The sequence below is a fragment of the Quercus suber genome, unplaced genomic scaffold (genome assembly GCF_002906115.3).
Source record: "Quercus suber isolate HL8 unplaced genomic scaffold, Cork oak 2.0 scaffold_301, whole genome shotgun sequence".
Taxonomy (NCBI): Eukaryota; Viridiplantae; Streptophyta; class Magnoliopsida; order Fagales; family Fagaceae; genus Quercus; species Quercus suber.
The window spans coordinates 486,793-509,961 of record NW_027069757.1 but is presented as its reverse complement, the minus strand read 5'-3'; the positions used below and the strand labels follow the sequence as shown (position 1 = coordinate 509,961).

General features: G+C 34.6%; 3 protein-coding genes across 7 annotated transcripts; all 3 read right to left on the bottom strand.

The window, feature by feature from the left end:
• Window positions 1–304: 304 nt before the first annotated feature.
• LOC112008565 (zinc finger protein 5) lies at window positions 305–2,200 on the bottom strand. 2 transcript variants are annotated; one of them, XM_065782423.1, is made up of 2 exons: window positions 1,754–2,200; window positions 305–1,209 (listed from the first exon to the last, which is right to left on the bottom strand). In XM_065782423.1, exons 1-2 carry the CDS (start codon window positions 1,822–1,824, stop codon window positions 495–497), a joined length of 786 nt encoding a protein of 261 aa, XP_065638495.1. In that variant the 5' UTR covers window positions 1,825–2,200; the 3' UTR covers window positions 305–494. The 2 variants fall into 2 exon arrangements, with proteins under 2 accessions (XP_065638495.1, XP_065638496.1); XM_065782424.1 differs by having other exon boundaries at window positions 305–1,567; window positions 1,754–2,196.
• Window positions 2,201–8,992: 6,792 nt separating this feature from the next.
• LOC112008592 (uncharacterized) lies at window positions 8,993–15,092 on the bottom strand. Of its 3 annotated transcripts, none has more exons than XM_024040930.2 (8): window positions 14,576–15,092; window positions 14,048–14,190; window positions 13,596–13,648; window positions 12,932–13,500; window positions 12,650–12,730; window positions 10,788–10,850; window positions 9,605–9,663; window positions 8,993–9,324 (listed from the first exon to the last, which is right to left on the bottom strand). In XM_024040930.2, exons 1-8 carry the CDS (start codon window positions 14,627–14,629, stop codon window positions 9,321–9,323), a joined length of 1,026 nt encoding a protein of 341 aa, XP_023896698.1. In that variant the 5' UTR covers window positions 14,630–15,092; the 3' UTR covers window positions 8,993–9,320. The 3 variants fall into 3 exon arrangements, with proteins under 3 accessions (XP_023896698.1, XP_065638494.1, XP_023896697.2); XM_065782422.1 differs by having other exon boundaries at window positions 8,993–9,296; XM_024040929.2 differs by lacking the exon at window positions 8,993–9,324 and having other exon boundaries at window positions 9,385–9,663; window positions 13,599–13,648; window positions 14,576–15,086.
• Window positions 15,093–15,670: 578 nt separating this feature from the next.
• Window positions 15,671–20,740, bottom strand: LOC112008568 (uncharacterized). 2 transcript variants are annotated; one of them, XM_065782421.1, is made up of 3 exons: window positions 20,589–20,740; window positions 19,934–19,985; window positions 15,671–18,526 (listed from the first exon to the last, which is right to left on the bottom strand). In XM_065782421.1, the coding sequence occupies exon 3, from the start codon at window positions 16,717–16,719 to the stop codon at window positions 15,790–15,792; it is 930 nt and encodes a 309-aa protein (XP_065638493.1). In that variant the 5' UTR covers window positions 16,720–18,526; window positions 19,934–19,985; window positions 20,589–20,740; the 3' UTR covers window positions 15,671–15,789. The 2 variants fall into 2 exon arrangements, with proteins under 2 accessions (XP_065638493.1, XP_065638492.1); XM_065782420.1 differs by having other exon boundaries at window positions 15,671–19,985.
• Between the last annotated feature and the right edge of the window lie 2,429 nt (window positions 20,741–23,169).

The window sequence follows — 23,169 nt, the reverse complement described above, 5'->3', positions numbered from 1 at the left end:
AAAAAAAAGAAAAGAAAGACAGTAACTTTTCTGGGCTATCCTCCAATCATATGGGTTTTGTTTACTTTATAGACGAAGTGTAACACTTTTCTTGATCAATTCACAAATGTGAACAGTACGTATAAATTTACAAGTCGTGCGCAATTAAAACAAAGAAAATGTAAGATCTTCCTGGCTTCAAAGCTTGGTTTTAACGATCTCACCAAACTTTGTTCCAAACCTAGACCAATTCGAATGACTTGGTTTTGATATTCATGACAACGTTTCTTTGGCACTTTGGCAGTATAATAATACCACAATAATATATCTGTGAACAAAAATTTTTCTATTTTGTGATTGAAAGTTGCTGTTGACAATAACAGCCATGCACACATCAGGGAAATTTTGAAATGAATTTCCAGTTCTTGAAAGTCTAAAGATTTCAAGCCACTGGAGAAGATACATGGTACTGTGTTTAATCACCTACATATATTGTGGAATAAATTACATATTTTCTATCTACCACTTCTAGAGGAGCTTCGTATATTTGCTTGCATGTTCATGCCTAACTGTAAATCCAAGGATTTATAGCTTTGCTTAGAAGCAGGCAAGGCTGAAGGCTTAAAGATATTAGGCCTATTCTCTCTGGACCTGTCACTATGTGTTAAAGTGAAGCTACATGAATCTTGTTGGAAAGAGACTTGAGCAGGTACAGCATGCCACTTTGATAACTGAGAGCCATTAACATGAGCATCTTGATCAAAGGGATTATTGAAACAAATCTGAGATTCATCATAGACTGTGAACTCTGATGAGGGACTGTAAAACCAAGGAACAGTACTGTTGCCATTAGAATTAGCAAAGGCTTGGCTGTAAGGTTGAAGGTAACAGTTGAGGCTGGCTTTCCTTGCTTGAAGCTGCAACCTTTTCTTCTTCATCCTCTCCTTCTTATGGGCATTTTGGTGACCTCCTAATGCTTGTGAGTTTGCAAACTCCTTGAGACAATATTGGCACTCGAACTTCTTGTCATCAAGGCCCCCAATTAAGCTCCTTTCCTTGGAAAGTTTCTTCTCTCTTTCAGATGAAACTGTTGTTGTTGATGAGTTTACACTTTCATCCCCTTCTGCTGAGCCTTTCATGTTGCTCTCATCATTCCTGCTAGGTGTTAACTCAACCCCAAATAATTTGAGCTTCTTCTCTGCATTAGAGCTAGCAGAATAGCCATTTTCTCTATCCCATGTTTGAGATTGGAAATGATTAGAGTTAGAATTGGACTCAACCTTTGCCATCACTCTCAAAACTAGAGAAGATTAAAAAAGATATTTGTAGTAGTACTGATACACCGATTAGTTGTTTGGCTTCTCTTCCTTTTATAGTAACCTCTATGGTTTCCAACGATGCATTGCATCTCAAGTTTAGATTTAATATATAATAATAATCGTCATGAATGGCACAAGCATAACCAAGGGTCAATAAAAATGTAATATAAAAGAAAAGTCAGATCAGAGAAGCCGTCTCATGCAATATTGGTATAAAAAAAAAACTCTTTCTTCTTGTTGATGTTGTTGTATATACACTCCAACTTTACCTATCAAAGAGGATTCAGTGTGTTTAATTAACAAGTAATTCCATGGTCTATAAGCACTTAAAATAATTTAAGACATGCAATTATGCTACCACTTGGACATTTAAAACAAATATTCCATGCTTTAAAAGATTGCTAAAATATTATATTAATACCAAAAAGTCAAAGAAAAAATGGGGATGCAATCACCTGGAAGGAAGGGGCTCCAACTTTGCAACAAAATCCTCACTGTACTTCAATGCATATCTATGATTTTTCATTTTTTTTAACTTTACAAATCAATGAGTCAGTGGATTCATGAATTGCCCTCTATCAAAGCCTAATCATATAATATATAGATAACTACATAAAAATTATAAATGTGGGTGCCAAGTCCTATCTACTACAGTCTACAGCTCCACATAAAATCCTATAAAATTCAGAGTTCTGTAGAAAATGTGAATAATCAGCACTTGATGAAGCTTCCTTTGTAATTATCCCTTTAGGTATACTTAATTAAAAATATAAAGCCCAAATTAAACATGTCTATCTTGACCATGTTTGAAAAATGCTCTTAGAATAGTAACTCAGATTAGTTGATAGCTAACAAAGGAATATAAGAAAGTGGGCAATGATGTAAGCATATATACTAATAAGGGTCTTCAATGAGATCTGGGCATATCTTCTTAGAGCAGGCAAAGCCTATATTTTATACCCAAAAAGCATATTTTTTCAGGTGAATCAAGTCATCAACTAATATTTTTGTATAATTAAGCAAAGCATTTGTAATGGACAGTTGTTCTAGTTGGACCCACTTTTTTGTGGGTTTGGGGACAATGTTACAAACTATTGGATTGTGTTGTTATTCCATTGTCTCTACCCAAGATCTTCCAAGTGGTGGACTTCTTCATCCAATAGATCTCTCATGCTAATCAATTCCCACTCCTTTTTCTTGTCTTTTTTAGTGTATTCAAATTAACTTTTTCTTGCTTTGGAGGAAGAATTCTAAGGAGGCATGCTGTCATCAAGCATTTCACGATCCTAACATGTGGAATAAAATGAGGCTATAATAAGAGGTGAGATTGGATTTTTGGTCGCTTGGGTGGGTTGGTTGGTTGGTTTGATTGATTGATTTCAGCTATAATTTCATTTCATTAATCCACTGATTGATAAAGAGGATCATATGGTGGCCCCTACCATAAGCCACCCCTAAACACATGTTCCTATCCACTCTAATTTGCTTCTCTTCTGGACATTTACCACAAGAATTTTCTTATTTTATGGAATTCCAGAGAATGCCAATATTGACTGTGGCAAAAAATATTATAAATTATTTATTTTGTAATCAAGAGAACGCATGTGCTGATATATAATAATTATCTCATTGATCCGGTATATGTATTATTTTTCTTCTAACACGTCTTATATAATTACTGAACTTATATGTTGTAAAAGAAATAATGTATATTTTGGATGCACATTTCGTTAATATGACAAAGCTATGACATGTCATGTTCTTATTTTGAATTTGTAGCTGAGATGTGAAATTTCCCCTACCAATCCACCTTTTGTTAATGGCCCTTGTACTCCAAACAACTGCATGCAAATCTGCAAACTATAATATATTGAATCAATTGGTGTAAATGGGTTTTAAGAAATTTATGCATCATTCCCTCTAGGCTCTAGCTGTCTAGCATTTTAAATATATTTATGTGACAAAGTTGATCACACCCATGTTCTCAATACTTATGCATTGACTATTAGACATTATTTTAGTGAGAAAAAAACAGTTAGTAGCAATATTAGTCCTATATGATCCCCCAATTACGTGAGGGTGGTGAAAGAAGTGTAAAAGGCACTTCAAATATTCATATCTAAGTGGTACAATAGAATACATGCCACCTGTCAGCCAATATACTAAGAAAAATCGGAAAACAATTAGGAATAAGTCAAGCGGAATAACTAACAGAACTGGAAAAAAAAAATCATAAATAAACTCTAATAGGACAATAGAATACACGCCACTTGTCAAGCATCATATACTTAGGAAAATTGAAAAACTATAAGATAAGGAAAAACACTAGAAGAATAATAAGAATAATTATAATAGTACCAGGAAAAAAAAATTAATAAACTCTAATAGGACAAAGACATAGTAGTACAAGATTGACCAAACCAAATTTACAACTACCAGTTTTGTGGAGTGAAGAGGCTCAGATCCTGAACAATTAATTAAGACTTAATTAAGAGTTCACTTTGCAGATACCAAGTACCAACCACAGGTCCACAGCTCACATTTTTGAAGAAGAATTCTTCTTCATTAGAGAGACTAGGCCATAAGGGCAAGCATGTCCTAGACAAATTAACACACAGTATTCTATTTTTTTTTTTTTTTTTTTGATGGGCAGTATTCTCATATTCTGTGCCTAGCAATTGCTATGGTTAATTTGTTTCAGTGGGCTGCACACTGTATGTTGAAATAGTTTAAAAATTTATAAATCCAATGGATATCTGTGTTCCCGGTATGAAACTACTTCGCATCTTAATAGTCACTTGAACATAATAACATATAATTATTGTTAAATATTACAAATCTAAATATGTATACAGGGTCATATCATTTAAAATTTTTCATAACTTGACGTTCTAGATGTTAAATTCAACTAATAAAATCTTAAGTAGTGAATTTAAAATTGTGGGTATACATGTTATCAAATGCATGTATATACGACATGTAAAAATCAAGAGTAAATAGTGATTTAAATATAAGTTGGTGAGGTTCGATTACCACCTACACCAAAATCCAGTTAATATCTTGATCTAATGATAAAAAAACAATAATAAAAAACGAATACTTTAAGTTAAAAACTGATATAGGTTGATCTCCGAACCTAATTTGGCCAATAACAAGGGAAGCTTTTTGGAATGAAACAAATAAGGGAACAGTGCATGTCATGTTAGCCTACCAACGAAGATCCATGGAAAGAGGGTTGAATCATCAATGGTCTTCTTTGGGCGTCGGGTATTAAAGTTTTTCATGACTGTATCAGCAAAGCACTTTCATAATAATAATTTAAGTGTGTTTGTAATTATCCTCTGGCAGAAGAAAGAATCCGAGGAGAGATTGTCATAATATATATATTAGGGTTTTCATTGCTCTCTAATTTTAATTAGCAGCAAGGTTTTGATTCGTTGATGCGTCATATTCGATTTATAGTAGCTTTTTTGGGCAAAAGCATGTAAAGGGTCTTTATATAAAATTAGAAAACAATACTGTTTTGTCTAACTTTGAAGATTTGCATAAAGATATAGTGTGGTTTGCGCACTATAATCACATCATATTTTAACCAAATATTAATTAAGGTAATGGGGCGACTTCTTCACATTTTTTTTTTTGGGTTCTCTCTTTTTTCTTTTTCTTTTTTTTCTTTTTTCTTTTTTTAATTTTTATGAAAGACTCCTTCACATGTTAAGATAGTGCATATTAAAAGGGCTACTAGAATAATGAATAATATTAATAATAAGTAAACTTAGCGTGTACATGAACAAGATGCAAAAAGTACACATAAATGGCTTGTTTAAGTGTACTACCCAACCAACATTAAACCTTATAAATTTATAGGACATAGTCTTTCACAAAAATAAAAAATAAGAAAAAATATCTGATTTTGATTTGAATTTTATTATAGATGAAAAGAGTCTAAATTTGAGGCAGGTTTAGGGTTTCTTAGGTTTTTGGTGGAAAAATAAAAATAAAAATCAAAACAAAACAAAACTCAATAACATCAAATTCGTACTTGCAGGCAAACAGGGAAAGGAAAAGGAAAAGAAAAAGCTACCTAAAGAAACTCTAATCTTTATAAACTAGCAATAAAGAGGACATGCATTTAGATTATTAAAGTTGTTAAAGGACTTAGCATTTGTTTGACTAATGTTCAAATTTATCCTATTTTCGTGTTAACTTATATACAACTTTTTAAAGTTCACTTTTTTTATAAATTTACTCTACCTTTACCTATTTATTTTAAATTATCCAAAAACTGATCCAAAAACCGACACTTAAAATTGCCTCAGTGTATCTTTGATAACTTTTTTTACAAGTTTCATTACCAAAGAGACTAGCTTTACCTAAATAGGTCTAAGACAAATTTGTAATGATGTTATTTTGGAGCTTGGTTAGAAATACTAGATATGCCGCCCTATGTAGCTTGAACCCGTTCCCCCCATTCTCAACGACTCTCAAGCACTTAGTACTTGGGGAGGTACTAATCTGCCTCAAATTCGGTTAGTTTTTCAATTGTCTATTTGAAACGATATATTGCTTTGAACTAAACTCACCTAACTTTTGAGATTTATGAGTAGCTAGCAAAATTGAAAATTATAATTTACAGAAAAAATAATAGGTTAACGTTCGGTACAAAACTTAATTACACAAAGCAATGATAGTTTTGGAGGGTGGTGGGGGCACAAACAATTAAAGAAGAATTGCATTATAAGAAACTCATATTTTCCATCAAATTAAGAACTGTTCATCCATTTAATTAAGAAAAGACAAAGTCTTGCACAAGCAAATAAATGATTTTCGTCTGGTACGTTGTAACAAACTCAAGAAACCACATTCAATGTTTGGAGACAAGAAGAAAAGCTTTTCTTAAAAAAAACATAATCGCCCCAACAAACTCAGTTTGACTTCTCCTTGTTAGGAATCTGAATTCCCTGCATATTATTGTTTTCCATTCCAGATCTTTCGTCGTGGCTGCTGAGCCTTGTCTTGATCCAAAATTCATTCACACTTTTTCTCCATTCACTGTATTACTACAGGACAAAGAATTGATTTGGCGTTTTACAAAAAAGGTGAACAATGAGCTTTTTCATTTTTCTCATGTGTTGGAATAATCTCCTCTATTGGTTTGAATTGGAGTAGGGTTTTCTGTGTTAGCGTTAATGGGAAATTGACCAGTGGCTGACATGATTGTTTGGACAGTTTCTATATAAGTTTGAGTGAGAGTAGACCATACTCTCTTGTAGTCAGGTTGTGAAAAATCAATTTTAGGCCAAAAGTTTTGTCGTTAATTAATGACATATACACATGGTAATAAAGCAATTTAAAATTGTTGATAATGTGGAAAGCAAGGATAAATTTGTAGAGAAAGTGAAAGTCGACAGACAAAAAAAAAAAAAAAAAGTTGATAAAACTTTTCATGTCAGTTAATGTGACAGATTTTGTGTTAATAAGATTATGAAATTATTTTTTATTCGATTAATAAATGTATAATTTAAATTATTTATGATGAACAGATTAATAATCTCCAATTGTTTTAATATTTTGCATACATGGAGAGTATAAGGAGACAATGTGATTCAAATAAGGATTTGTTAAAAAAAATACATTTAATAGAAAGTTATTAAGTGGTATAATTTGAACCAAAGGAATGTAGGGAAAATGTTAAATTTGTTGCACACTAACTGTTTTACATAGTTTTACACACCCTAAAAAGCAACCAAAACAGTGATTTTAAATCATCATTTCGGTTGTTTTTTTGGATATATAAAACTATGTAAAATAATTTGTGTAATGACGTCCCATCAAAAGTTGACCGGTGCAACTCTATTTGTATGTATAATAATTATATTATTTATAGGAAAAAAATTGGTTTTTGCCCTTTTTAAAAAAACAATCCAGCATTTTGCTCCATTTCTCAAACTAATTAGGGAAATGCCCCTTTTTTAAAAATCGATTTTCTCAAAATCGAGTTAAACCCTATAGTGACTTTTTTAAGAAGCCTATAGTGACGTTTTAAGGAGATAGTGGCGTTTTATAACTCGATATCCATGAAGTCGAGTTATAGGTTAAAAAGAAAAAGAAAAACATTTGCATGTAACTCAATTTCATAAAAATCGAGTTACAAAACACCACTATAGGTCCTTAAAACGTCATTATAGACTCTTTAAAAACGTCGCTATAGGGTTTCAAAAAATAGACATTTCTCTAATTAGTTTGGAAAATTGGGCAAAATGCTTGATTTTTTTTTTTTTTTTGAAAAGGGCATTTGCCCATTTTTTATATATCTAATCATTTACACAAATCTATAAAACCTGAGTTTAGCCACCTTTCAAATTTCTATTGACTTAATGAAGTAATATGGCGTATATTTGTTTATAAAAAATAAAAATAGAAAAGAGAGAAAAAAAAGATGGTGTATATTTCTACTTATTAATTATGATTGTATAGTGAATACGTTGCCTTTTCTTATCATATGATAAGTTTGATTAGTGAACACTACCTAACCATAGTTTATTTTTTTCCCTTATCAAATTACTCTCAAGTTATATTTTTGGTGTGACTTTTGTTAGAATCACCCCATTCAATAGCTTTTCATCACATTGCATGAATGCTAATTATAACAAATCTACAATTGGATTATTTTGTCTCCTTGCTTGACACCAAGATGATAGAGATTAATGACCATCCCCTCTCTGAATTTATGAATTGGATAATAAATTGCATTCAATTAATATGAAATTTAACGTATATGAATTGAGGGGCCATGTCCACTCTCAAAATCCATGAGAGGCTCGAGTCCCATCTGTGCATGGTGGCTTCTAACATTATACCAACTAGGAGCAAGCTTTGTCTAGGAAGATCACAGATGACTCATGTCCGCTCTGCCAACAAGCCAAGGAAACGGTATGCACCTCTTTAAGGATTGTGAGTATGCAGAAAAGACTGATTTGCAAGTATGTGGTGTCTCCCCTCTCGGATATTCAAGCACAAGAAATTCAGAATTTGTGGAGAACAACTCCTTTAAACTATTATGCAGCCAGCTCTACGAATTAAATTTGGAGAAAATGAATTTCCAGAAGGAAGAGCGAGACTTGCATCAAAGTGTTCGAGGTAAATAATGAGGTATAGACTCACTCAAGAAGAACTCCCATTGTAGCACAGCGTAATAATTTTCCTAAAATTTTTTATTAACCCCAACATATCCCTCTCTCTCCTCCCAGGCTCCCACCGATTTTAGGTTCTCTTTCTCAGTCAATTCCTCATTGTTATAGCCATGATTAGCGGCTCCATCTTCTGAACAAAATGTGCCGCCCTTATATTTTTTGTCTTCTTCTTGACCTGCGGCTATGGAGGAAAATATCATCAATTGGGTGGCAATGGTGGCATGTGAACGGAATCGTTCTAGTAATGAAGTGGTGGGGCAATTGAAATTTGGATTGAGTTGTTAGAAAATTAATATTGAAATTGAATAGAGAACGAAAGAATGAGTTTGTTGGAAAGTATATCCAGAGAGATAGGTAAAGTAGAAAAACACCTCTAGAAAGACATATCTAGTGAACGCTCTGCTTTAGAAAAAATAAAAAGTAAAGAAAGCTTCAACTCTTTTGGCAGGCAATACCAGCCAGGAAGCAGGCATACCTATAGTCAGAAAGGAGACAAACACATTAACCAAACCCAGCCAACAAATCTATAGTACTTCAACTAATCCAAATCATATGGTACTTACACAGCCTCTCCTAAATTCACAAGGGAATTTGCAATGATCACGACCCCATCATGTTAAGGTTTAATCAACTAAATTCAGGTACCAGCACAGTGGAAAAAACACAATTGTTTCTACTTTTAGTCTTTACATGGCCTCATCTGCCTTTACTTTCACTTACCATGGCAAAAGGCAAAAGGCAAACCAAAAAAAATGATTGCGTCCTCCTTGATTACCCCCGTAACATTTTATGCAGTAAATATCAGCTCCAGTTGACAAATGAAAAGATATCAGCTCCAGTTGACAAAAGAAAAGAAAAGAAACCAAACGCAATCAATAAAAATGGTAAAAAAATAAAATAAAACTACATCTTAAATTTTCTGCAAGATCTATTAATATCATTTCACAGAGGAATTCTTTCCATGCAAAAATGTGAGACCTGATTCATAGGCCGCTTTCACACCTAATTTGAGTAGGTACACAATATTCATTTCATGTAAAATACTCTCGATAATTGCTCCCCATAGCAAAAACAAACAGAGGATTCCAATCAATTTTGCTTTGAAACACTCACTGTAATGGTTGCCGTTTAGATCGAGGTGCAAGAGCAAGAAGAATCTTTTTTCTAGGCCCCTGCAATTCAAACATCCTTTATAAGAAACACAACAGAATGTGATGATGCCTATGACATGCAATAAAATATTCACACAACACAAAAAAAGACACAAGTGAGGAACATTCATAGTCACCCAACTACTTGTGTGCTTCTCCCACTTTCCAGGCTACCATTCCTGTATGAGGAGAACCAAATATGAACCCCCTCCCCCACTAATGGTAGCAATTATATTTTAAATTTAGTGAATAATCTGAAGCAGAGGGAAGGGGGGTTTGGTAGGACTTGGGTCCAATAAGGCTTGCGCAACCCACACAGAGAAGACATCAGAGCATCAGTTTTACATAGCATTTAAAAGTAAAGTGCAGGAAAAAATTGTATTGAAGTGAAGAATTGTTTTACTACAGAACCAAAGCATCTGGGTCATCAAATTGGAACCCACACACACTTAGGAGACAAACAGATATCTATACGTTAAGATATAATCATTGCAGGTCAACAGGCCATCACCAACATAGCTAGCAGAGTGGCTACTGACTAATGCTTCTAAACAACCAATCAGCTATTCATTCTGCTTTTGATTCAAATTAGATTAGTTATGGAGATTCCTCTAGTTTCTTCGTGCATAGTGACTATAGGCATTTGACCCAATATAATGTCATACACATCATCTCAAACTTCAAGTTCTTAAAGCACCAATTAATACAAAAGCAGCTTGACGATGCATTTTTATCTTTCCACTAAGGAAAGAGAAACATGATACTACATAATGTGAACTTAAAATGAAAATGAACAATGGTCAGGAGACAGATTCCAACTGGAATTGTCAGTGAATGGAGTGATCCCCAAACTACACTATCCCCCACATATAATCTGATTTTCTACTTATAAAAAATAATCTGATTTTGAGTAGCATAGATATAGGTGGGAAGATTTTCAAGTTGGTCTCCATAACACCATATACAATGCAGATAACAATTGGATAATCTATACATGCTTCTTCATTTGCTACTGAATTTTATGGTTCATTAAAATTTTGAAAATTAGAAAAGCAAAATATTATAGGCTGATTTTTATTTTTATTTTTATTTAAAAATAAATAAATATATAAAAGCTGAGAAAGAACAGAACAGAAAAAATATACCATAGGGATCCCCAGTTCCTTGAGGTCATGTTCCCCCATCTGCTTCAATGCAGTCATATCCACCTAGAAAATAAGTCAAATTTATCAATTATCATCTGAATTATAAAGTAAGCAGTAAAAGATTTATCTTTGTTCAATGCAGAATACTTTAAAACCTAATAAAACATTTAAGGTTTTGGTCATTCAATTTGAAATCCAATAAGAATTAATAATTTCATATGATGATCATATGGCTACCGGCTACAGCACTTGCAAATTAAAGAAACATGACCTCATCCAATACAATGACTAGGAAACAACAACAACAATATAAAGATGCAAAGATATATTTTAGACGTCTTGGTGGTCCACCAAACATGCTTGATAAGCAACCTTTCATCATGCTTGAACTTCTGATGATCCCTCCACACCATTACCTATAAGCTGAAGACTTCTCATTCATAACCATTTCCATGTGACATGATGTGCACTGGATATGTGTCAAGACCTTATGAAATCACTGCAAGATTTTACAGTTTTATCTAAACACAAATCTAGAAAGATTGTAACTTCTACCAAATAGAGAGAAGGCAAAAGTACAAGAAATTAAGATTGTAGAAAACACAGATGAGTAGTGGCATGCTCAAACTATAGGAATCAATTTTGAGTCGTTAAAGCATAGATCATATATCAAATCTTCACCACATCAATCCACAATTGAATGTATTCTCTATAATTAGCAAATAGGAACAAGTATGTACACCTAGAAAATTTTTTTTCTTCTTATTTAACTTCATTTTACCTTTTTAACAAATCAAATGTTCAAATAACCCATACCTAAAGCATTGATTACATTTTGTAGCATGAAAGATTAAGCTCTTAAGCAGCCATAAAAGTAACTGTCCATTGGAATTAAGCATATAGGTGTATAACTAGGGGATTTTAGTAACTAAAAATCCTATGCAAGCCAAATGCCATTAAAAATTGAGGGCGGTGAGCCAAACCTAAATCATCCAACCTTTTATTCAAAAAGAACAAAAATACTAATAAAATGATTTTTGAGATTTTTGTGACAAAGGTGGAAAAGAAGACTATAGAGGTTATATGTCAATTTAAGGAATGCTTAGATTTGCACCTAGAATGGGTGATTATATCTGACCTTGTATTCCATTGATAATGACAGACTTTGAAAATTAAGATTTTTCCAATGCTGGAGATACTTAAAACATGTAGAATATAAACAAAATATCCTGTGATATGTTGGAAAATTTTACTTAGATTAATTCAATGAATTTTTTATCTTAGAAAAATGAAGGTAAGGCACAAAGTTGAGTTGGAAAAACCTTTGTTTTTTTTTGGATGGGGGAGAAGAGGGAGGGGGGAGGGTGGAATGAAGAGTCATATGCTTTTATACAGAGTTAAATACAATTGAACCAAGAAAATTACAAATAACTAATAATATTTACAAAATTCAATAAAAAATAAAGAGTGATGTTTTTATGGATATCAAGCACAACAACCAACAGCCAAGTATTTTCCTCTTTTAAAGGTAAGACCCATTTATTGGATCTTACTACTTTGAATGATTTTTCATGTATTTCAAAGATTATATCTCCCAGATTCTCATATTTAAAGAAGTAGGGGGCATGGATAATGTGGTGCATTAATCACAAAAACAAATGAAGTACAGTGAAACAATGTAAAAGAAATATAATTAAAACCTAACATTATTTTTGTTGTTGGTTCCCATTGCATAGCATGGAGCTTTATATTATGGTGAAAATGGGTGACTTTCACTCTTAACACAAAATTGTGCATGATTCAGGACATCAGAAAATTCTAGATATTTGTCAAAGTAGGCAACCAAAGAACAAATAACATACTTCCTCAGCCTTGAAAAGAATGACATATTTTCCCAATCCCAGTGACTGTAACAAGCCATCAACAGTTTGCTGTTCATCACCCTACATAACTCATCAATAACAAAGGTTATCAATTAGCACACAAGTAAATTTCCATTGTTTGAAAATGAATAGAAAAATATATTTCAAAAATAATAATAATAATAATACACTTTTAGTGGCATTTCATCCAAGAAACCGGGAGGTTGATAGAGTTCAACCACCTAGATTTCCATGATTTAGAAGTAGTTAAATAAGTAATACCATATATGAACTCTTTTGTGCAAGGTTGGTCGGTGGTGGATGTGGTGGAGGAAGTTGTCCAAGAGGAGGTGGCACAGGCTTGGCAGGTGCTGGAGGTACTGCAGGTTTTGCCATGAAAGGTGTGGTACTCATAGGTCCTGAAGTATCAAAAACTTCTTTGCTCATATATGGAACTGATCTTAAATCATGTGTCCTGTTCAAAGGCCTTCTATGTTGTTCTTCCAAGTTCCTAGGTGGGGAGAGGTCCCTAGAAGCACCCATACCAACAACTCTATCAGGCGATCTTCGTCTTAAATGATCCAACGTCCAAGTAGAATAAGAACTTCTCACTGAGTCCATCCGAGGCAAATCATCCGCACTTCTTGTTGGGGGAATTCGCCCCAAGAAACCTGAGTCTTTTGGTTCGGGCGGGCGCTGCCTTGAATCAACAATAGGTGCTGGGGGTCGAACTGCCTTTGACAGCTTCTCACGAAGGTCACCACGGTTCTGATCATCATCACTATGAGCTCGTCTAAATGTATTTTTTTGCATGAGTTTATATCGGAGGTCATCTCTACCAATGCGGCCATCTTATTTTTTTTAACGGAAGTTACATTAGTAACGGAAAACTAATACAGAATAACAGAAATGTAATGATATTGCGATTGCTTCAGAATAAACTTACTACCATTCGAACCATTAGCACTCAAACTTGGCACGCTAATATCTGATCGTTGTCTGCAAATTGAAATTATAACCATAAGCCCGTATGCAAGAAAATGGTTGAAAACACCATGCTCAAAAAACCTATGCATCAAAAAAACCCCAAAACCTTGACTAGCTCTATAACCCCACTTATCAAAATGTAGAAATTTTTTCACTTATCCCATACATGATATAATTCATAAGCACCCAAATGAAATGAGCACATATTGAAAGTTTTTTATTGGTAAGTTACACATGCACCCAGTAGGTTTTGAACTCACACCTGTCATTACATTATAATATGAATTAGAGCTCACTGGTGAGTGCATATTGAGAGTTCAAAACACATAAATAGCAAACAAGCGGGAAAGACTAGTAGCCATATGACTAGGTCACCACAATGGACTTAAAAAAGAGGAGAGAAAGACACACCGTTTGTTGTTAAGTTCACTTCGATGCGACACGGAACTATCTGCATTACTTCCTAATCTATCTCTCACAGACCGCTTAGCCCCAGCCGCGGGCACAGAATCAGCATTCGAAACACCCGATAATTGAGTAGCCCGCTTTACTACCTGTTAAAATTGATTGGCACACAACTAGTCAATGCACTTATAGAACAACACTCTGAATAAAGTTATACTATCCCCAACTCGCCGAAAAAGTCGAAAATCTAACTTTCCCCACTTAGGTTACCAATAAAATAGAACGATTATTTCAAAAATAATAATATCCACTGCATTATATTGCATGTATTACCCAATAAAAAGAACTAGTTACACTATGCTCAGTTGCAACAGCCTTGAATTAGGGTTTTTTTTTTTAATCATTTTCTCGGAAACCAAACAGAGAGTTAAACAATAATAATGTTCTTCCATTCAATTAAAACGAAATAAATTTAAAAAAAAAAAAAAAACCCTAAAATGAGGAAATAAAACCCTAATAGAGAGACTGAGAAACCTGGCCACTACGCCCAAGGGTGATGGTGACTCGGCCACCACGAGCTTCGGCCATACTCAGAACCCGAAACCCTAGTTTCGAATCAGCTACTCTGGCTCCTCCAAACCCAATACGTATCGAATCGAACAGTTTCACGAAGCATCACCGACTTTGACCCAACCACACAGAAACCCTAATTTCTCGCTCTCACTGTAAACCCAAATATTATTGGCTTTGCTCAGAAAATATTGCACTTCCTTGATTTTCTGGGTTTTTATTTTTTTGGGTTCAGCAAATTCGAAAATTTTCGAACTGGGTTTTTGATTTTTGAGGAAATGGAAAATATTGGAGAGAGAGAGAGAGAGAGAGTGAGAGAGATTGTTGGGAAGGAATTGGGTGGAAATGAGAACAGGGAAAGCTGGAAGTACGCCCTGTTGGTAGGGATAACTGATGTGATTGTATGAATGGGATTTGATCAGATTGAATAAGGGACGTTTGATTAACATTTAACGGACTGTTCTCTGGCAAGTTCCTTTTATAAAGGGATTTGCATTTGCTTTGCAATATATATAGTGTGTTCTCTGGAATTTGGATTTCTTTATATAAATGGAATGGATGAATAAAATAGGAAGGAAATGCAATATATATAGTGTGTTTTTTTTTTTTTTGGTGAGAGTTAATAAAAAAAATTGGGAATAAAAAATATATAGTAGTTTTATTATTTTTTTTTAATCTGAAATGCAATATATATAGTGTGTTTTTTTTTTTTTTGGTGAGAGTTAATAAAAAAAATTGGGAATAAAAAATATATAGTAGTTTTATTATTTTTTTTTAATCTTTTATTTGTTTTTTTTTAATATGAATGAAATTGGTATTTCAATTATATTTCATATATCACTTTTTGTATTTTGTTTTATGCTTTACTAAATTATTATGTGCCGATTTCTCCACACACACACTCACACAAAAAAAAATTTATTATGTGCCATACCATATGTCTAATTTTCTCAGTTTTAAATTTTAGTTATTTATAAGAAAGAAAATTATTATTAATGGATTATAAAATAAAACACAAAAACTGGAATTAAGGATTGAAACTAATTTTTTTTTAGAAGAATTGAAACTAAAAAATTAAATAAAGAAAATGTGTAAATAGACTCAACATAAGAGGGCCTCAAACTTTCAAGCCTTTTTTTTTATAAATTTTTTTTATAGAATTATGCTGGTAAGTTTTATTAATCAAGAATAGGCTTGTCAGCCAAAACAAGAGTACAAATATCAAAAGGAACAGACTCCATCCAAACAGTTAAAGAAGAGCTAAATTTGGCTTTCTTCGCCAATGCATCGATAACGGAATTACCTTGCCTATAGATGTGTGAAAAACTATAGCTCTCTAGAGAGTTTACATAAACCAATGTATCTTGAATAAGATGGTCAAAAGTAGATTGAAACATATCACATTTCCGAAGGGAATTGATGATAATTTCCGAGTCTCCTTCCAAAATGGAATTGCGAAGACCTACTTCCTGGACAAAAAAGGCAGCTCGCCTAGCTACTAGTAATTCCAGTTGAGTAATAGAGGGTGGCGGTGGGATTTTTTCAGATAATGCTGCCATGACTTCTCCTTCATGATTCCGAATGACTACACCAAAACTCGTTTTGCCTGAGTCATGGAACATGGCACCGTCGAAGTTTGTCTTATAGCCATTCCTGTCAAGTGCTATCCATTTCTCCCTTGCAGTTCGAGTTTGCTTTATCGTGGTCTGTGGGGTAGGTTTATGGAGAGATAAGTATCTCCTTGCTTCGACCACAACCTGATTCAAGGGGAGTGCATCGATATTCAACTTGAGCTTGTTTCGCTGGGACCATAGAAACCCAGCGGTGACTACAGAAAGCTCAAACATGCTGGGTTTTTCAAAAATCAGTTCCACGAGGTTTATAAATGTTCCCATAGAAGCTTTGTTTCTGTCAATCCAGTGGAAGTCCAAGTCCCAAACCTGATGGAGAGAAGCACAGTCCCAGAGTGCGTGCAATACCGATTTAGAATGAGAGGAGCATTGATGGCATGTGTCATCGGTGGTGATTATTCGTTTCAGCAAATTTTCTTTTGTAGTTAGAGCATTAAAGCAAGCTTTCCACAAGAAGTGCTTGATTTTTCCTAGCATTTGTGATTTCCATATTTTCTTCTAGAACCCCTTGACACTCTCAGAATTTGACACTAAAGCAAGCTTTGTCAAATCTATTTCACACAACCATTGGTAACCCGATTTTATCTCATAGGATCCATCTCTACTCCTAGGCCAGTATAGGTAGTCGGGTTGCATTGAGGAGCACAGGGGAATAGCTTTAATTTTCTGGGCTTCAAAGGGCATGAAAAGGCTATCAATAGTGCTCACCTTCCAACATTTTGTTATTGGATCAATTAAGGCAGAAACCATGGCATTTCTAAGAGAAGGGGTTGGTGATGATTGTATTCGGCCTTGTGTTTCTCCTAGTAGCCAGTTTGAGTCATAAATTTTGATTTGGGAGCCATCTTCCACTCTCCATTTTGCACCTTGCTTGATAATGTTTCTAGTGTGAAGGATGCTTTTCCATGCAAACAAGCTAGAGGATGCTTTAGCTACAAACATAAACCCATTTGGAAAATATTTTTCTTTGAAAACCTTGTAGAAAAGGGAATTTTTATCATATACCAATCTCCAAACTAGCTTGGCTAACATTGCTTCATTGAACTTGCAAAGTCTTTGAAGCCCATTCCTCCCTCCAATTTTGGTTTGCACAAAGTTTCTCAATTATTCCAATGAACTTTCCTCCGGTCTCCTTGTTGTCCCTACCAAAATTTTCGGATCATCATCTCAATCTCTTTGCATAGGCCTACGGGTAGGCGGAAGCAACTCATAGCAAAGGTAGGGATTGTTTGCACCATAGCCTTGAGAAGAATTTCTTTACCTACTTGGGATAGTAGTTTTTCCTCCAGCCTTGGATTTTTCCTCACACCCTCTCCTTGATGAAGTTTAGGCTAGCATTTCTATTTTTGCCCAACATAGCTGGTAGACCCAAATATTTTTCATACTCCTTTATCTCCAGAACCCCAAGGAAATTTTTTATGGAAGTTTTTATCTCCATGGTAAAAGATTTGTTGAAGAAAAGAGTGGTTTTTTCCTTGTTAATACGTTGTCCTGAAGCATGCTTATACAAATCCAAAATTCCTTGGATTGCTTGGATATCACTGATCTGGGCACGACAAAAAAGGAGACTATCATCAGCAAAAAATAAGTGTGAGATTTTGGGACCATACCGGCAAAGAGAATATCCTTTGATTTTATCTTCATTCACTGCTTGTTGGGTAAGGGCATTAAGACCCTTGGAGCATAGTAGAAAGAGGTATGGTGACAGTGGGTCACCTTGTCGGATGCCTCTTGAAGGTACAATATTCCCTTTTGGCTCACTATTCACTAATATTGAATAGGAGACTGTGCTAATACACTTTGAGATCAGATTTATCCATTTTCCATCAAAGTCCATTTTTTCCATCAATTTCAACAAGAATGCCCATTCAACTCTATTGAAGGCCTTACTCATGTCAAACTTAAGAGTTATAGAGCCTATTTTTCCAGATTTCTTTGTTTTCATGTGGTGTAGAGTCTCGAAGCAACAAGTATGTTATTTGAAATTGCCTTGTCAAATTGGAAAGCATTTTGAGATTTAGATATAATATCAGGCAAAATCGGTTTTAATATATTCGCCAATACCTTAGAAATAAGTTTATACAAAATATTGCACTAGGCTATAGGTCAAAATTTAGTTACCTTCTTTGGAATTTTCACCTTTGGAACAAGAGTTATATAGGTGTGATTTATACCTGCTGGAATGTGACTCGAATTTAGCCAGAAGAGAATAGGGGCGTCACACCTCAAACCCTAAAGGGTCAAAAGCATGAGAAAGACGTCTCAAAATACCTGTAGATTTTTCCTTTTTGACAATCCAATCAACAAAAATCATATCAGGTGCCAACATCAAGAATTATCATAATAATTCTATTGAATATACTCTCGAAGTAAGTCAAAGCTCTAAGCAATAATTACAAGGACCATTGGCCACAAAAGAATAAAGGTCTGAATAAATAATTACATATTATTAGCTTGTCCCATCAGTAGGAATAACGTCACAACCACTATAATATACAAAAGAATGAGTCAAGCTTATTCTAAGATGTATATCAATTAATATCTCCATTACAAAAGTTCAGCCTCCATCAGTAGTTAATCTAACTACTATTAGCTATCAAAAAGCTGTCTCAAAAGATTGTTGCCTACTTTGAAAAGTTTATAAAATAATGGAATGAGACAGAGCCTAGTAAGTAGCAAAATTAATGGAGTGGGGGAAATGCAAGTTCCATTTTCAATTATAGTAATATGTTATGACAAGAATGATTGAATAATAAAACACAAAGTTTCTCAAAGTAAATACCTTGAAACTATATACTATAATCTGTGAGCACCAACAATATAATTTCCAAAGCTATAATATCTAATATAAAGTAAATTATCACAAATGTATCACACTACCACATAGACCGGTCAGGGGATTCACTCATTCACAATTGGCATGATTTTGTCTTCTCTGGTATGCAGACTCTTGGCCATGGACAGCAGCCCCACCTATACCCTCAAGGTTTTTCTCCCCCTATGGGTAGTAGAAAGAGTATGTCAAATAGGACCTCTATTGCATGTGGTCTCTTGGCCCCATGGGTAGTAGCCTCACCCACACACAATTAAGGAACCTCTTCCCCCCATGGGCAGCAGGGAAGAACGCGTCATCCAAAATGAAAAAGCATTGACTTGGATTTGCTTTCGTTGTCACAAAGACCACGGAAACCAAATTGGGTGATTATCGGGAAATCACACATGGCATGGTGTTAAAACCACATAAACTCACATGTTACATTACTTTGAAACACATAGTTCATATCCAAGTAGTTTCAAAAAAACCTTAAATAATCTAACTTTTACAAAGTTTGTAAGGTTTTCAACTTCATTCTTATCAAGAGATTTTCTATCAATTTTCCAAATAATACAAGACAAGATAAGCATCTTTAAAATTTTCAATATACCATAAAATCAATGATTTTCTTATCAAAGATTAAATAAAAGATGCTCATTTTTCCATATCAACAATTCATGTATTTCCCAAAATGCAATACCAAATATGATGCATTTTCAGATATAATCATATATATATATATATATATTAAGGTTACAAGACGATAGTTTAAAAAAAAAATAATTTTCATAGGTAGTTTCTAAAAACGTGTCTAACCCAAAACAACATTTATGCAACATGGTTATTTTTCAAAAATCTCATTAAAAAGCTACTTACCTCGCAACTGCAAAATCCTAATTCTCCAAGCTCCAAGGAGATTAGCTAGAACCTAAACAATATCAAGTAAACCTATCACAATAAGCATAGAGCTTGAAATTGCATCTATTTACAATTCAGGAATTGCCAAATAAGCACTTAATTAGGCAAGCCTAGTATTTAACCTCATCGATAATAATATATCCCACTTCCTATGTTTCTCAACAAATAAATTTACAAGGCATAAACTCCAATTTATAAAGTAAACACATTTAATATCATCTCTAACATTATGACTAGCTTCCATAAAATTTACACTACATCATTAAGAGACCCATGAAAGCAAAATCAAAATATTCTCCAAGTCAAGAAATTTAGAACTGCAACTAACTCCAAATAAACCCAATGGCAATGGAAAAATTAGATTTACCAACCATCACATGTTATAACTCAAAACCTCGAAATTTCCTACCATACATAAACCTTAAGTAGTCATCATTAGCACAAATTATACACCCACTCAACAAATAATTTCACCAATACAAAACCCATACATAAAAACACATAAATATCACTTCCAATGCTCATAAATCACATGAGTATCATTATTAAAGTTTAGATAAAAATAACCTCAAGCAAAAGTGTAAAATCCACCAAAAATATTAGAAAATTTTACCCCAAATAAAAGGGATGATGATGCTTAGGGGTTCCTAAGGATTTTTCCGGTGGTCTTGCCAGAAAATGATGGTGGAAATAGTGATATGGAGGTACCAGCGGGAGAGTTTGAAGGAGTGAAGAGGAGTGTTCTACCGAAAATAAAAAAGAAGAAAAAGAAAGAAAAGAGAAGGAGAAGTCAGGAGACAGTCAAAGAGAGTAAGAGATAAGTGAAAATTGAGTGGTGGGTAGTGGGGTTAGGTGGGGCACATGGGAACCCAAAAAAATCTGATCTTGACCCTTTTTTATTTATTTATATATATATATATATCTGACTGGGACATTACAAGGGGCATTCCATTGGGTCCTGGAGCTTTCAGGGGGGCCATTTGGTATAGAGCAACATCCACTTCCTCCCCTGTAAACTCTCAGCCAAGGAAGGAATTCATGTCATCAGTGACTGAACGTTGAACTAGCTGGCAAACAGTGTCAATCTCACCAGGATTGGAAGAGGTAAACAGGTTAGTATAGTACTCCGCCAAAAGTGTTGATACGTTCTCATCTCCTGTGCACATATCTCCATTTGAGTTTCAAAGCCCATGGATATTGTTACGTCGAAATTTGTGTGAAGTCCTGCTGTGAAAGTAGCTTGTATTTCTGTCACTTGATGTAATCCAATGAGAATTTGACCGTTGGTGCCAGAGTTTCTCTTCTGCTGATAGTAGGATATTAATCTCATGCTTTAGTAGTTGAATAGTGTCAAAGGTATCCCCTGCAATGCTAGAGTTTCTGCCTGTTTCAAAAGTTTTTTTTTTTTTTTTTTTTAACTAGCTACCTTGTAATATTCCCAAAATTCCTTTTACTCCACCAACGCAAAATGGTTTGACATTTGCTAATTTTTTCTGTAACATTAACCATGGGAGAACACCTACAATTATACCTCCAAGCCGAGCTTACTTGTTCATGGCAGCCATCATTTTCCAACCATACTTGCTCAAACCTCCATGGACGTTGTTTCCGGATAGTGATTCCCATTGGGTGAATAATGATTGGTTTGTGGTCTGAAGTACCACACTCAAGAGTGTTCACCTTTATAGTGAGGAATAAATTCAGCCAATCTTGCGATCCAACAACCCTGTCAAGTCTTTCCCATATTGTTGTCCCATTCAGATAATTCTTGTACCAAGTAAATTTATTTCCCACGAATCCCAAATCGATGAATATACACTCATCAAGAATATCATGAAAATCTTGCATCTGTTGGTTTGGTCTAGGTCTGCCACCAATTTTTTCAAGAGATTTTGTAATCTCATTAAACTCACCAGCACATAGCCAAGGTAGAGTGAATTGTTGTTGCAACCATCTCAATTTTCTCCATGATTCAGTGTGATTTTGGGTCTCCAAATAGCCATAGAAGCTTGTAAACCTCCAACCGTCCTCTTTCCCTTTGTTTATGATATCATCAATACAGTTTAAAGAAACATTTTCCACCAGTAAATGTATATCCTTTTTCCAGAACAATGCTAATCCCCCTCCTCTTGTGATTCGGGAGACTACAAAAAACCACCAAATCATATTTTTTCTTTTAAACCAATTAGCCTAGCTTCATCCATCCGTGTTTCAGCTAAGAACACAACTATAGGATCTTGTGCTCGGACTAGATCACCGAGCTCTCGAATTGTCTGGAGGTTCCCAAGCCCCCGACAATTTCAACAAAATATACTCATTGCCCTTAGTGGGGCTAGGAGGCAGCCACCACCAATCTTGATTATGTTGATTAATCATCAGAAACCAATCTTTTTTTGCTAGGAAAGTCAAAATAGTCATCTGAAGTGAAGGGACGTTTCAGAGAAATAGCTTCATTCATCCCCAACTCACCTTCGTTATTTGGGCGTGATATCCTTTTCCGGTCCTCACAAGGGAGACATGGGGGTAACAGAAGGTTTGGAAGTAAGGCCATGCAGTGGCATGTGATCACTTAGAGTCAATGGTTGTAGGAGAGAGGCAAAATTCTCATTAAACGTATCCAAGTCAACCTCAGCAACCGTTGCCCTAGCATTGAAGAGTTTCACTCTGTGATTGTTGCTTGCCTCGCTGTCAAATTTGTTTAGCTCTCTATCAATTTCCCGTAATGTATCATTGATATATTTTCCTATTATTACGTCATTTGTTTCTCCAAATAACTTAGAGGGTGATCCGATTCGATCTTCATTAATGTTGCTCGTGAAATCTGCTAGTTTCCCATTCTATTCTTGGTTTATCGGAGATGAGTCCATCAGAGTTGCACCCTCCTTCGCCGTTGGGATTCTTATGTCTCGATTTTGTCCTTTCAAGCCCTTTTCTTTTTTCCTAGCCTCATATTACCCCGGAACCTTGATTACTATTTTCCTTGGCATGACGTATGGTGAAGCTCTAATCCATGGACCGTATTCCCGATCTTCTTGGGACAAAGATCCATCACTCTCGATTCATTTGTCGCAGTCTCTGTCAACATGGTCTAGGCAACCACACCAGTAACAGAGGATTGATAGTCTTTCATATTTAAAACTTACCCATTCTGTTTCTCCTTTCTCTAGTGATATCTTACGTCCACGACACAATGG

What these genes read in the sequence shown, in the direction of transcription:
- LOC112008568 (XM_065782420.1), bottom strand. Translation starts at nt 16,719, where the DNA reads ATGCTAGGAAAAATCAAGCACTTCTTGTGGAAAGCTTGCTTTAATGCT.
- LOC112008592 (XM_024040930.2), bottom strand. Translation starts at nt 14,629, where the DNA reads ATGGCCGAAGCTCGTGGTGGCCGAGTCACCATCACCCTTGGGCGTAGT. An exon ending in CACAAAAGAGTTCATATATG is followed by an intron (nt 12,731 to 12,931) that starts GTATTACTTATT and finishes TGAGTTATGTAG; the next exon opens with GGTGATGAACAGCAAACTGT. An exon ending in AGGAACTGGGGATCCCTATG is followed by an intron (nt 9,664 to 10,787) that starts GTATATTTTTTC and finishes TTTGAATTGCAG; the next exon opens with GGGCCTAGAAAAAAGATTCT.
- LOC112008565 (XM_065782423.1), bottom strand. Translation starts at nt 1,824, where the DNA reads ATGAAAAATCATAGATATGCATTGAAGTACAGTGAGGATTTTGTTGCA. An exon ending in TTGGAGCCCCTTCCTTCCAG is followed by an intron (nt 1,210 to 1,753) that starts GTGATTGCATCC and finishes AACATGGGATAG; the next exon opens with AGAAAATGGCTATTCTGCTA.